A 14956-nucleotide genomic window follows, 5' to 3' on the forward strand; every position below is an offset into this window, starting at 1 on the left:
AACACTAAACCCAACCGTGCCCTCATGAAACTAACACTAAACCCAACAGTGCCCTCATGAAACTAACACTAAACCCAACAGTGCCCTCATGTAACTAACACTAAACCCAACAGTGCCCTGATGTCGTGCTTTGGCACCTAGCATGTGCAGAAACTGCAGTCAGCATCTTTTTAGCTAGCGACTGCACTAAAATACTGCAAAGCACGACATTATGTAGGATGTTGAGGCATCGTGACACAAAAGTGTTTTTAATGGTCAGTTTCTGTTCCAGTTATTTATTGCTCACTTCCGTACCGATGAAGAACTTACTGCACCAGTTCCTCTTTCACTTTGCCTGGTCTTCCCTTAAATTTCACTGGACATGACCACTGTCCAGGATTGACCTCGGAGTGACTGGGCTACCCACTAGCCAATCAACGAAGCAGATTTATACTTTTATAATGTTCCATCCAACTGCTCCTTGAATAGCCTGTGATGCCAAACACTGTGTTATGGGACATTCAGTGCTCTCAAATTCAAATGAGCTTTATTGGCATGACAAAAAAATAATTCATATTGCCAAAGCATACATATTAAAAAGAAAAGTACAATATCACATGAAGACACAGAACAGAACAGCTCTCTATGTCTCACTCCTCTGAGTCTGGGATTCACTTCATCCTTTTTGCAACCTCCCAACCTCCCAACCATCTCCTTCCCTCCACCCCCCCCCCCCCCCCCCCCCCCCCCTCCCTCTCTACAGATCCCTCCTCTCAGCTTACGCGTAGGTGTCTGTGCGTGTGTGAGACTGTTTGGGTATCTCTTCTCATCTCCCTCTCATTCTCCCAGTTTCCTGCAGCCATGGCTGGTCAACACACAACCAGACTCCTCTTCGTCTTCACCTCAGTCTCTGTGTGCTTCGTCCTCTTCACCCAAGCTGAAGCCTGCATCACCGGTGGGTATCCGTCAGGGCACCACCACTTCACAAGGGTGGTTTTATTAGAGTCAGCATCTTTTTAGTTTAGTTAGCGACTGCACTAAAATACTGCAAACATGGCATTATAAAGGATGTTAAGGCATCATGAGAGAAAATGTATGTGACACAAAAGTGTTTTAATGGTCTATTTCTTTTCTTCGCTGTTTGTTGTTAACTTCAGTACTGATGTACACTACCCTGAGGGTGTGCACAGGGGTGGCTGGGAGTCTAAAGGTACCAAACCTTTACATTTTCACAACTAGGAGACGTGTGTAAAACAGCTTCAGTGTTCTGCGACTAGGAGAGAGAGGGAAGAGACTCTTGTGTAGAGGCATATTTTCGTGTATAACTTTTCTGTAACCATCTGTGTGAAACAGCCCCAGTGCTTTCTTAACTAGGAAGGAGAGCACAGAGAGCGTTAATGTCATGATGATACGTCTGTCAACATCCATAAAACAGCTTCAGTGTTTTGGCAATATTTTGACAATACAGTCATACCAATAAAGCGAAAACCTTACAAATATGACATATGACAATCAGAGTAATCATTTGGTGCATTTGAATCCTTTAACCATACCTTTAGTCCATTTGAATCCTCCATTTGAATCCTCAAAATTTTTCTGTCATTCCCCACTTTGAACAAGGGGGCCTTTTCAAGCCCCACCTGTCCCTCATCGCTCCAATAAAATGGTAGGCCAAGCTTCAAGTTCTGGGGTTATTCTGCACCTTTCGGATGATCACCGATACCGCACGAGGGGATATCTTGCATGGAGCCCGAGACCTAGAGCGATTGACAGTTGTTTGGTGTTGCTTCCATTTACGAATAATCGCACCAATAGTTGTCTGCTTCTCACCAAGCTGCTTGCCGATGGTTTTGTAACCCATTCTAGCCTTGTGCAGGTCTACAATCTTATCTCTGACGTCCTTGGTCAACTCTTTGGTCTTGCCCATGGTGGTGAGGTTGAAGGTGTGAAGTATGATTCTTTGGACAGGTTTATTTTATACACGTCACCAGTTGAGATCAGGTGTACCTTGTTAGGCCTAATTAGGACTAATCTGTGTGCTTCTTGGGCACATAACTCATCGGGAGCCAGAATTCTTGCTGTTTGCTTGGGGGTTCATATACTTATTTTCTGCATCAAATACAAATAAAGTCATAAATGTTATAAAATGCAGTTTTCTGGATTTGTTTGTTGATATTCTATTTCTCACTGTTAAAATACACCTACCATTAGAATTATAGATCACACATTTCTTTGCAAGTGGCCAAACTTGCGAAATCGGCAGGGGTTCAAATACTTATTTTCCCCACTGTATATATATAATAAGTAAGGGATAATCTATAGTCCGGCGGTCAATATCGATGGACCACATGACAAACAGAACTGCGGCGGTGTGCATGTTAGGCTTATACTGTACTACCTTCTCTTGGCTACACTGATCTGTTAATCATAGGCTATTATTTATTTGCACTTCTGATTGGACTGCATTTCATACCTTAAATGACCGGACTACTTGCGGAATGATATTAAAGTGAAGCACCCGTTGCCAATGACAGGGGTCATTGACTTTTCGCAGCGGTCAATATGAAAAAATATCAGATCTCCAAACCTACCGTTAAATCAACAGAACATTTTGGAAGATTCTGAGGAGTCAATTTCATTGGCTTTGTACCTGCTCTCTGTACAGTGACAACAAAGTTTACTCTAATCTAATTTTAGCACAACCCACGCACCCTGCACATGGCTGGGACTACAGCGTCACTCAACCATAAACTCACCATAAAAGCTATATAGAAATCATACAGGAAAAAAAGAAAAACAAAATGGTTTCCGTCTTCACACATAAACCTGCAGGTGTGTGAAGCATGCCCACCACTTCCTGTTTGAGGCTCCAGAAAAGCATCAAAGTCATTCTCTTGTTGTTGTTTTACATAGCTCCAAAAAGTTGTCTGTTTGGATTTATTGGTTGGATGATAATTGATATACTGTAAATGATTGAATATCGTGATTAATAACATTGATGGAATATATTACATTTTCCAAAATGGTCAACCCAAAAATGCTTATTATACATATATAGTTGACATGTATTATCCATGTATTCTGGTTTTTGTATACACAGTACATACGTCTCAAATGTACTGTATGTATTGTATATATGTATATGCTTTATATAAAACCCAGAGTATATTTCTCAGCATATTTATTTTGTATGTGTGTGTGTGCGTGTGTCAGCAGAGATCAGGGTCGAGCGCGTGGTTTGGTCCACCTCTTTCAACCTCAGCTGTGCACGCTTAACAGGAATGGAGCGCATTGTGACCCTAGACAAGGAGAAACAGCACGTCCATAACCTTACCATCCTGGAACAGGAGATTGCTGTGGAGGTGAACGAAAACCTGCGTCTGCTGGTGGAAGGAGACAGGGTCGTGTACGAGTTCAAACAGGTGACAGAGCGGGAGGCGGGGGTGTACACCTGTGAGCTGCAGAGGAACTACCCCCCACCTTTCAAGAAGGAGGTCCGCATGTCTGCTCTTTTTACAGGTAAATGAGGCACACACACATAACACACACCCAGGCACAAACATGCGCGTACACAAACTCACTCATACATACAAATATACACACATATGCTAGTAGTAGTAGTTGTAGTAGTAGTATTAGTTGTTGTAGCAGTAGTAGTAGTAGTAGTAGTAGTAGTAGTAGTAGTAGTAGTAGCATCAGAAATAAACAGAACACCTTAGGCCAACAGTGTTAATTATATTATATTTAATTTTAATCGGGGGCCTAGGCTACTTGCAGTCATTTACACTACGTCTTGGTTCATTCAAATCTTGGTGCTTACCTTATTAGTTTGTGCTTCATCAGAAATAAACAGAACACATGCCCATCACATTTCTGGTGCCCTTAATGTAGTCTGAGGTATGATATAGTTATTCAGTCACTTTGAAAAAACATGTTAAAGCAACAGTATCCAACAATTTGTAACTTTTTTATGTATGTTTTATTAGCAACTACTTTTATGCATCACCTTCAAATTAATTTCAATCGTATATGGTCATGTGAAGGACTAGCTTTGGTATGGGATCAAACATCATTGCATCAGCCTCTGTTTTTAATGGCCTCATCAGAGTGATATACAGCATATAATGTATTTATAGTCATTGTGATATACGGCATATAACGTATATATGGTCATTGTGATATACGGCATATAATGTATATATGGTCATTGTGATATACGGCATATAATGTATATATGGTCATTGTGATATACGGCATATAATGTATATATGGTCATTGTGATATACGGCATATGATGTATATATGGTCATTGTGATATACGGCATATAATATTATAAGTAGTATAGTGCCTTCCTCTGACTCTCTAAATTCTTGTGTAATTCTGCTTCTGTGAATGAGATGATAATATGTGAACGCTCTGCCCAGCAGAACCCCTACAACAAACGACTCCAGAGCCCGGTCCTCCTCGGCTGAATGCCTCCCAGGAGGAGCACCAGACGAGCCCCGGTCCCCCTCGGCTGAATGCCTCCCAGGAGGAGCACCAGACGAGCCCCGTGCCCCCAGAGGTCTCCCAGCCTCCCCAGGGCCTCTTGCGGGTCTGTATAGGGCTGTCCATGCTCTGTGCCGTGACCATCTTCATCATCCTGGTGCTGGGGGTAAGAGTGTGTCACAGTCTCCACCCGCATACAGATCTCACATGTTGCACAGTGCTGTTTATGTGTGTGGTTCCACAGTGCTGTTTATGTGTGTGGTTAGAGGCTCAAGGTGAGGGGGAGAGAAAGAGAGAAACAGAGGAGAGAAAGAGTCACAGAGAGAGAGGGATATACAAGATATACAAACAACACACACATACTGCTATTGTAAACTATATACTGTATGATGTTCTTTTTGCTGATTCATTCACTGCCACCTAGATCACCTAGAGGTCCCCACATGACACCTATAATGTTTCTCAGGATGTGTATCATGTGTACAAGTACTGCAATTACACACACACAAACACACACACACACACACACACACACAAATACAGACACATGCAGAGTTTCAGATGTGTATCATGTGCACTATATTTGTCTCTAGTCAAATCAGAGTTTCAAAGTTGAGTTGAGTTGCGTTTCTGGGGAAAAGACACCTACCGCTATGATGTACATGAAGGAGGTTCTGAGGTTACACATCACACCTAAGCTACCTACATCCTTGTTCCAAATAGCAAACAAGTAATTTTATATGTGTATCTGTCTGTGTGTGTGTGTGTGTGTGTGTGTGTGTGTGTGTGTGTGTGTGTGTGTGTGTGTGTGTGTGTGTGTGTGTGTGTGTGTGTGTGTGTGTGTGTGTGTGTGTGTGTGTGTGTGTATGAGAGAGAGAGAGAGAAAGAGAGAGAGAGAGACAGATTGACTTACTTTCTATGGCATTTGTCTAAAAGTACTGCATGTTTTATGGAAGAAGTCCCAAAGGGGAAAAGAGGGGAGGAGAGAAGGGGGAAAGGGGGATGAGTGGATAAGGGGAAAGGGGGATGAGTGGATAAGGGGAAAGGGGGAAAGGGGGATGAGTGGATAAGGGGAAAGGGGGATGAGTGGATAAGGGGAAAGCAACACTAAGAGAGGGGGGAAGTTTGTCTATTATTGCCTATCACAGTTTGACACCATGTTTGTCTCTGGTCTGAAGAAATCAAACTATGGTTTGGTAGCTAGAACACAGACATACACATTTCCATTTAGCAGATGCTTTTATCCAAAGCGACTTACATATGTGCGACCTACAATGTATACACATTTAACATTTACACTGATGGCACACTGCACATCAGGAGCAATTAGGGGTTCAGTTCAGCTCAAGGACGCCTCAACAGGGAATCGAACTTCTGATTACTAAACGACTTCTCTACCTCCTGTACCACACACACACACACACACACACACACACCTCAACAGGGAATCGAACTAGCAACCTTCTGATTACTAAACGACTTCTCTACCTCCTGTACCACTGTCGCCCCATACACACACACATACACACACACACACACACACACACAAACATATACACACACACACACACACACACACACTCACACACACACACACACACACACACACACACACACACACACACACACACACACACACACAACCACTCTCTCACACACACACACACACAACCACTCTCTCACACACACACGCAAACACACACAGACACACACACACACACACAACCACTCTCTCACACACACACACACACAACCACTCTCTCACACACACACACAAACACACACAGACACACACAGACACACACAACCACTCTCACACATACACGGCCACACTTTAACACATACACATACACACAGACATACAGAGACACACACAACCACTCTCACACACATCTCACTCTGTGTTTTTTCCTCCTCCAGCACAAACTGCACGGGAACGCCCAGACAAAGAACGAGTACATCAACACTAGACCAGCAGAATCAAACAAGGGGCAGCACTGAAAATGGCCAGGCTGACTATGTTCTGACTATGACACACAAAGTATGTGCATATTATAGACGCATATTAAAATGTGTGTGCTTGGCCTACAAATATGGCCAAAAAAACTCGCTACTGCTCAGTGTCAGCTGTAATTGGTAGACTCTTTATCTGGAAACATAGATGTCATCTTTACCCATTATGTGCATATTATAGACTGACTCTTTGCCTAAGAGCCTTTTAAAAGCCATATTTGGTACTTGCCTTGATATGTAACCTTCTTGTTAATACCAATAAAGAATTAAGTAGTATTGACTCTGTTTGAACCCTCACACACACACACACACACGCACCCGCACACACACACACACACACACACACACACACACACACACACACACACACAATACCTATGATGAGACCCGGACGGCTGCCTCGGTGTGTTGGTGCGCGATGTTTTGTCTTGTTTTGTTAGTTAATTCAGTATTCTCCCTAAAAACCGGGAGCTTTGTCACCAGAGAAATGCTCATGAACATCAGGGTCATACATTCACATTGCACTCCTGTTTTGCATTTTGCATTCTACTTTCCACTTTACTTTTTTATATTCATTGTTTATATATTTGTATCGTATATATTGTGTTTTTTGGTTCTTATGTGTAGGTTCTTATGTGTAGTACTTTTCTTATGTGTAGTACTTATTTGTGTTTTTATGTTTTATGTTATGTGTAGTACTTATTGTGTTTGTATGTTTTTATGTTTACTGTATGCACCTATACACCAGAAAAAATTCCAAGTAGGTGTAAACCTACTTGCCAATAAATCCAATTCTGATTCTGATTCTGATGTACTCTGGGTATTATGTAATGCATATGCACACACACACACACACACACACACATGTATGCATAAACAAACTCACTCACACACACAACCCAACAGGAAGTGGTGTTTGCCCATATGCTCAGGGATCTGGCATGATGACCAGTGATCCAGTCATATTTAAAACAAAGGACATTGCCATTTGTTAAACAGCAGAACACTGAATATTTTAGGGGTAAATAAACGATCAAGCCTCAAAGCTCAACCACAAAACTTCCCACCAGGAGATTCCTCCTATAAAGTATAATAACAGCGCCCTCTTGTGGCTGCATCACTGCATGTTCACAGCATTATAGTATAATAAGAGCGCCCTCTTGTGGCTGCATCACTGCATGTTCACAGCATTATAGTATAATAACAAACCCCTCTTGTGTCTGCATCATTGCATGTTCACAGCATTATAGTATAATAACAAACCCCTCTTGTGTCTAAATCACTGCATGTTCACGGCATTATAGTATAATAACAAACCCCTCTTGTGTCTAAATCACTGCATGTTCACAGCATTATAGTATAATAACAAACCACTCTTGTGTCTAAATCACTGCATGTTCACAGCATTATTGTATAATAACAAACCCCTCTTGTGTCTAAATCACTGCATGTTCACAGCATTATAGTATAATAACAAACCCCTCTTGTGTCTAAATCACTGCATGTTCACAGCATTATAGTATAATAACAAACCCCTCTTGTGTCTAAATCACTGCATGTTCACAGCATTATAGTATAATAACAAACCCCTCTTGTGGCTGCATCACTGTTTCTTCGCAGCATTCTGAAAACTAGACATGTTAGAAAGCACAGTAACCAGTAGTCTCTGATCCCATCTAAACTAATCAGGCTGTTTGGAGTATCCCACGGCAACCACGTCTTACAGCCCTCACCTCTACATAACCTCTGTGTAATGACTGACCCCTAGATTGTAGGTTTCATTCTTGTGTGTGAAGAATTGTTGACATTTTTCAGCTGTGCTCGGAGTATATATGATAGTGAAGGCGAAGGTGGATTGGTTAAGCTCTGAGCTTTTCTGTACTAAAAGTGGCTTAATAACGCCAGTCAACATTCACAGTGAACATCATTAATGGGTCACAGTGAACATTTTTGGTATTGATGTTGAGCAGTCATAGGGGACAGAGACATCATTAATGGGTCAAAAATGTTTTCAACAATTATTGATATTATTGAGTCTGATTCTTCCATGATGGCGATGCAGATTATATTTCACATAACAGCCCATGTACTACTAAATTTCCTTCGGGATTAATAAAGTATCCATCTATCTATCTATCTATCTATCTATCTATCTATCTATGTCAACCCAAAAGCCATGTGATTATTCCCAAGACCGAAACTAGGCTGCATCTGTCAGAGCTATTTCTCACAGATAAGCTGTTACAATTATGGTAATGCTTCACTCAAGATGAATGAGTATTCATTTTTAAATGTATGTAAAGTGAAACTCTCAGTTAGTGGGTGTACATTAGGTAGGTCAATTTTGTCAAACTAACGCAATTAAGACGTTGATAACCGCAAATATCCTGAAACGACGCTTCTAATGACTGGTCTCGAGCAGTACGTACCAATCTGACAACAACAACTGCCAGTGCATAATTCTGTCTGACTATAACAGTGGACACCTCCATTACCAAACCATGACTGAGCATTATCCTCAGTCAGCTCCATTACCAAACCATGACTGAGCATTATCCTCAGTCAGCTCCATTACCAAACCATGACTGAGCATTATCCTCAGTCAGCTCCATTACCAAACCATGACTGAGCATTATCCTCAGTCAGCTCCATTACCAAACCATGACTGAGCATTATCCTCAGTCAGCTCCATTACCAAACCATGACTGAGCATTATCCTCAGTCAGCTCTATTACCAAACCATGACTGAGCATTATCCTCAGTCAGCTCCATTACCAAACCATGACTGAGCATTATACTCAGTCAGCTCCATTACCAAACCATGACTGAGCATTATCCTCAGTCAGCTCCATTACCAAACCATGACTGAGCATTATACTCAGTCAGCTCCATTACCAAACCATGACTGAGCATTATCCTCAGTCAGCTCCATTACCAAACCATGACTGAGCATTATCCTCAGTCAGCTCCATTACCAAACCATGACTAAGCATTATCCTCCTAACAATTTACAGCAAGTCACTGAAGTCAAAATGTCAGTGTGGCTCAATTTACCCAACATAACATGACCAAAACAAACAATATTTTAAACATAGAATTGTGGCTAATATGTTCTAACAGTACAATGAATGGAAAGGGATGAGTTTTCACGAATACATCTTGTCCTGTTAGACAGCCATCGCGACCCCTGACTGCACAGTTCACGTGTCATTCACGAGTCTCACATTGGCATAGGCAGCTGTCAGTGACAGAGGATGATAGGTGAAAATTCACCCTAGTTACCTCAGGACTCCGGAGCTGCATATAAGCATATTTATTAGACAAACAACAATTGCAATCGGGCTCACTCCCAGCACAAGGCTGAAAGTGAAGCAATGATAAACACATCACACAAGGTTTATATAGACAGAAGTTGAGCATTCAGCAGGGATAATCACGTGGTGGATTTCTCACGTCCGAGGCAAGGATGGAAGTTTTGCAAGGTTGGAAGAAGCACAGTTCGACCCTTCTTATCTCTTCTGGTCTAAACATGCTCTTGTACATATGCAGACTAAGTGGCACCTAATATTCTAAGTTACACACGCACACAGAAACACAGAAAAGCCATGTTTCTGTTTCATAAGCACATGATTCATACAAGGAATTAATAATACAAGGCACTTGATTATTATATTCTTAAGTCATTAACAGTGTTTGGAAATTATCTCCATCAGTCCCTCCTTTTATCCGTTTCAATGGATAATTCAAAATCACCATCAAAATCACAAATCATCTTTCTTAATTCGTCAATTATCAATTTCAATGGATAACCTCAAAATCATCACTCTGAGCTTCATCACATGGATTTTCGGAACAGAGATCATTACTGACCATTATTTCATCTCATCATAAGTCAATCATCATTTTTCACATCACACATTTGTATACTTTGCATTTGTAGGCCAACATAGTGGGTGTCGAGTGTGAGTGTGAGTGTGTGTGTGTGTGTGTGTGTCATTAGCTCGCCTAGGCTTCAGATAACATTCAAACAAGGCCTCTTTGCTGTGTCCTTGAAGGCCCTGTTCCCCATCAGGCATTCTGCAGATCACATCGGCTGTTGAATATTACTGGGCAGGAAAATGTAAACAGTCTCTTTGTGGAAAGTGTGTTTGGGCAGTCTGGTTTTCCCATCACCACGGATGATCTTTAGGTAGGCCCCATCGCGGACATTTGACCAAGACCGGTGCCTGTTGTGATCAATATGTTAACAGTACCAAAATGTAGAGCAGTACAGTTATTATCAAAAGTTTCACACATTGTTTCATTTTTCCCTTGTAACTCCCCATGACTTCACAGAGATAGGACCGCCCCGCCCTCCCAGTATCCACTAGGCTCTTTTACCCCACTGGACAGTGTTGTTTTCTTCACCAGGTTTGAGACGAAAAATTGCCTAACGCAAAGAATCCCCTTTGTAGCTGGACTTCTGTCACAGTGGCCCGGCCTTGGAAAACTGTAGAGGAAGACAGCTCCTATCCTCTGTCTCTTTCTAAGAAGGCTTACTCGTTTACAATGTGTTAGATGTATCCAGGTGGCTCTCTCCGCTATTTTGACTGTGGTAGATGTTGACAGTAGCACTTTGTATGGTCTGTCCCACTTGGGCAAGTGGCAGTGTTTTCTTTTGGAGGCTGTTGATTAGGACCCAATCTCCTGGCCCAACCTTGGTTTCAGCTTCACAGGTTCCTGCGGAGCACAGAGAGTTCTGAGAGCATTTTGCTAATTCACATTTTTGCCATATATTCTGCAAATGTATATTCAATCTCTTAGTCTGTTTCAGCAAATGGTTTGAGTGTTGAGGCAGTGTAGATTCTTCCATACATCATTTCAAACAGTGATAACAACATGCATGCTTAATATCACTAATTTCACTCTAAGATTCTCAAATTGCTTTTAATAGTTCGGTTCATTCTTTTCTACCAGTCCTGCTGACTGGGGGTTGTATGAACAGTGATTGTCTATGGCTAGACAATATTTCTTTCTTTCGTTGGGATTTAACTCAATAAAATCAATAATGAATGATTAAACATCTTTCTCATGAAATATAAAGTACAAATATATGCTTACTATCCCCACTTATTGAGGCATGTTTTCACCATGGCTCAATATTGCAGCATATCTTTTAATATTGTGAGATCTAATTCTTCAATTGTGTATGTGTCAGATGGTTGTTGTAGTTTGGCCTGGTTAGTGGCCTTGTCTGCTTTGTGGTTTCCCAATGAAACCGGGTCTTTTGCATGTGTGTGCGCAATCAGTGCAATTAGTTCCGCTGCCTGTGCGGAATAGTGTGGAAGTAGTGGCTATGCGTTCAAGGTTTATTAGCTTGAACCATCAACAAACAATAGTTAAATCAGCTTCTGGAAAAGGCATATCTTGTAGGTCAGCTCTGGCTGCCATAGTTTTTATCTGTCCTCTGCCGTAAGTAAAAGTGTAACTGGGTTAAATGTCACGCAGCGCTCAATATTGATATGAGGCTGAGTGAGCAAAAAAAAAAAGTACGCATGTGGAACTTTCAGTGTAAGTGTCTGTTTAGTACAATAGGAGCAGAGGCCTGCACCGCCAAGGCTGCAGCCACTACTGCTTGTAAACATTCAGACATTGCTTGGGCTACTGGATCTAGCCGGGTTGACTAGTATGCCACTGATATCAACTTTAAGTCCCCACTTATGCATTAACACAGATGTTATATAACCTTTTTTACAGTCTACAGTTTGTACGAATGGCTTTGTCATGTCATGGATGTGCTAGGACAGCAGAACTGACCAACAGTTGTTTTATCTGTTCAAATGCCTGCTTTCCATCTTCAGGCCTTTTAATAATATCTCCTGCTGACCTGGGCTGAGAATAAAGTAAACTCTGCAACATTTGTGTTTCTAACGCGTGGTTAGGAATCCATTATCTACAGAAGTTAGTCATTCTCAGAAAATACATCATTTATTTCTTTGTCTGTGGCTGAGGTGCTTTTTAAGATAGCTTTACTTTAGTGGACCACAGCTGCTAATGTTGTGGCCTTGTTTCTGCTAAAAATCTTAACAACGCCAGGGTATGTTGTTTACAGGTCTTCTTATCTGGAGGAACAGCACTAGATGTTCAACAACAATTGACTGTCCCTCGAACTGTAGCTAAGTTTGAGCTCATGGCTTGTGAGAATACAGTCTTTTGAGCCAGCACTCAGCCCCCACCCATCCTGTCTTAGTCCAATGTATCAGTCTAGGTTAATGTAGTTAGTGTGACAGGCTTACATTTCTCTTAAAATCTTTTTTGGGCTTAACAGTGTATATTCTATACATAATAATATTTTGGGACATCATTGTTTCATTTATTCTAAAACCCATGTATTGTTGGAACAATTCTAATGCCCAACCCACATCACATCTCTTCCTAATAAGTTTGTAGGGCATGTTTTTGAAACATAATCTGTATTTTGAAATATCTCTCCTGTTTCAAACTCTGCTTTTAGATGTCTCTTTCTTCTTACAACCTTACTGTTCTGGGCATCTAATTCTCTGATTACTGCTCAGCAGGCACCAAAGTCACATAAAACAAAACAAAACAAAAAATCATTGGCTTTCTTGCCACCATTAACGTTAGCTTTGCTCTGTTTGGTGCAACCAATAATGTAAAAACATTTTCAAATCAGTGTTACAATTTTCTTCTTGTTGTAGACATTTTAAACCACCTCTTATTGCTATTATCATGTGCGTCTTCTGCTTTTGACGCACTTTTTCCCATTTGTAAGTTATTTTATGTATTTCTCTTAATACCTCTAATAATAACTGCTCTTGAAACCTTTTAAATTACCTTTATCTTATTCTTCACACTAGGGTTAGTTATGTTTCTATTTTCAGACTCTCATAGTTTGTTCTTGAGATCGCAATGCTGAGTCAACCCGAGCCCGACCAGAGGTCCTCCGTCTCTCTCGTTTTGTGAGGAGGTTGAGGCCAGGGGATTTCCCTGGGGTGATCAGTCCCCTACTGGTTCCGGGTCAAGGCATCTCAGTAATGCGAAATCAGTCCTTTAATTACATAAATTATGACTATAATTATCTGTGTTTTACCCATTGTAAAAAGTTTGTCTCAATCCCACAGAAAAATAACACAGGAGTATCTCTGACTCTTGCAAATTCTTTCAGGAATATATCTAAAACAGTTAGTATCAACCCCACAGGTAACACAAGGTAAGGGGGAATGGATAGACCTTTAAGAGACTTCTCCGGAGTCGTCTAGAAATCAGTCTAGAGAGTTTGTACAGGCTTCCAGTGGCCAAGGGGATATATCTCTCATTTACCCCGAAGAGTTTGTACAGGCTTCCAGTGGCCAAGGGGATATATCTCTCATTTACCCCGAAGAGTTTGTACAGGCTTCCAGTGGCCAAGGGGATATATCTCTCATTTACCCCGAAGAGTTTGTACAGGCTTCCAGTGGCCAAGGGGATATATCTCTCATTTCCCCCGAAGAGTTTGTACAGGCTTCCAGTGGCCAAGGGGATATATCTCTCATTTACCCCGAAGAGTTTGCGGAGGACCCCCTACCACGTAGGTTTATCTCTCATTTACACCCCGAGAGTTTGCGGAGGACCCCCTACCACGCAGGTTTATCTCTCATTTACACCCTTTTTACATAGCTAGCAAATTCGTTCAACACACGAGGCAAGCAGGAATATCTCTAACAAGTTTGTAACCTTAAAGAATTCCTTCTCTACCCCGCGGAGAACAGGCAACACAGCCCCACTCGAAGACACGTGTACACAAAACCGAAACAAACAATAAACCAACAATATACTACCGTGCACTTACAACAAACAAACAATATACTCACAAACAGCTCGGAGTCCACACCCTACAGTCCAATTATTTTCCTTCACTCTCGGCTCTCCCCGCTGGCAGGCCCTGGCCTCCTTCCAATTCAATTTGGAGGTCTTTTGAAAAACAGAGTCTCGTACTCCTCCGTATGGTTCAGGTCCTGATGATTAGCCCAGCGTGGAGAGCCGTTGAGGTTGTTGGAATCCCGGTCACGAGCCCCCAAATATGATAGGTGAAAATTCACCCTAGTTACCTCAGGACTCCGGAGCTGCATATAAGCATATTTATTAGACAAACAACAATTGCAATCGGGCTCACTCCCAGCACAAGGCTGAAAGTGAAGCAATGATAAACACATCGCACAAGGTTTATATAGACAGAAGTTGAGCGTTCAGCAGGGAAATCACGTGGTGGATTTCTCACGTCCGAGGCAAGGATGGAAGTTTTGCAAGGTCGGAAGAAGCACAGTTCGACCCTTCTTATCACTTCTGGTCTAAACATGCTCTTGTACATATGCAGACTAAGTGGCACCTAATATTCTAAGTTACACACACGCAGAAACACAGAAAAGCCATGTTCCTGCTTACATAAGTACATGATTCATATAAGGTAATTAATAATACAAGGCACTTGATTATTAT

General features: G+C 41.6%; 1 protein-coding gene across 1 annotated transcript; it reads left to right on the forward strand.

Annotated features, from left to right (window-relative positions):
- The first annotated feature begins 751 nt into the window (after positions 1-751).
- On the forward strand, positions 752-6757 carry LOC122133454. The gene is made up of 4 exons (XM_042709682.1): positions 752-934; positions 3196-3498; positions 4408-4634; positions 6389-6757. The coding sequence occupies exons 1-4, from the start codon at positions 841-843 to the stop codon at positions 6467-6469; spliced, it is 705 nt and encodes a 234-aa protein (XP_042565616.1). The 5' UTR covers positions 752-840; the 3' UTR covers positions 6470-6757.
- Positions 6758-14956: the final 8199 nt, after the last annotated feature.

This window comes from Clupea harengus, chromosome 2, assembly GCF_900700415.2.
Source record: "Clupea harengus chromosome 2, Ch_v2.0.2, whole genome shotgun sequence".
Lineage (NCBI taxonomy): Eukaryota > Metazoa > Chordata > Actinopteri > Clupeiformes > Clupeidae > Clupea > Clupea harengus.

Bases quoted from the DNA above. Each gene is read 5' to 3' on its own strand.
- LOC122133454 (XM_042709682.1), top strand. From the start codon at position 841: ATGGCTGGTCAACACACAACCAGACTCCTCTTCGTCTTCACCTCAGTC. The intron at 935-3,195 runs GTGGGTATCCGT...GTGTGTCAGCAG, and splicing joins AGCTGAAGCCTGCATCACCG to AGATCAGGGTCGAGCGCGTG. The intron at 3,499-4,407 runs GTAAATGAGGCA...TCTGCCCAGCAG, and splicing joins CATGTCTGCTCTTTTTACAG to AACCCCTACAACAAACGACT.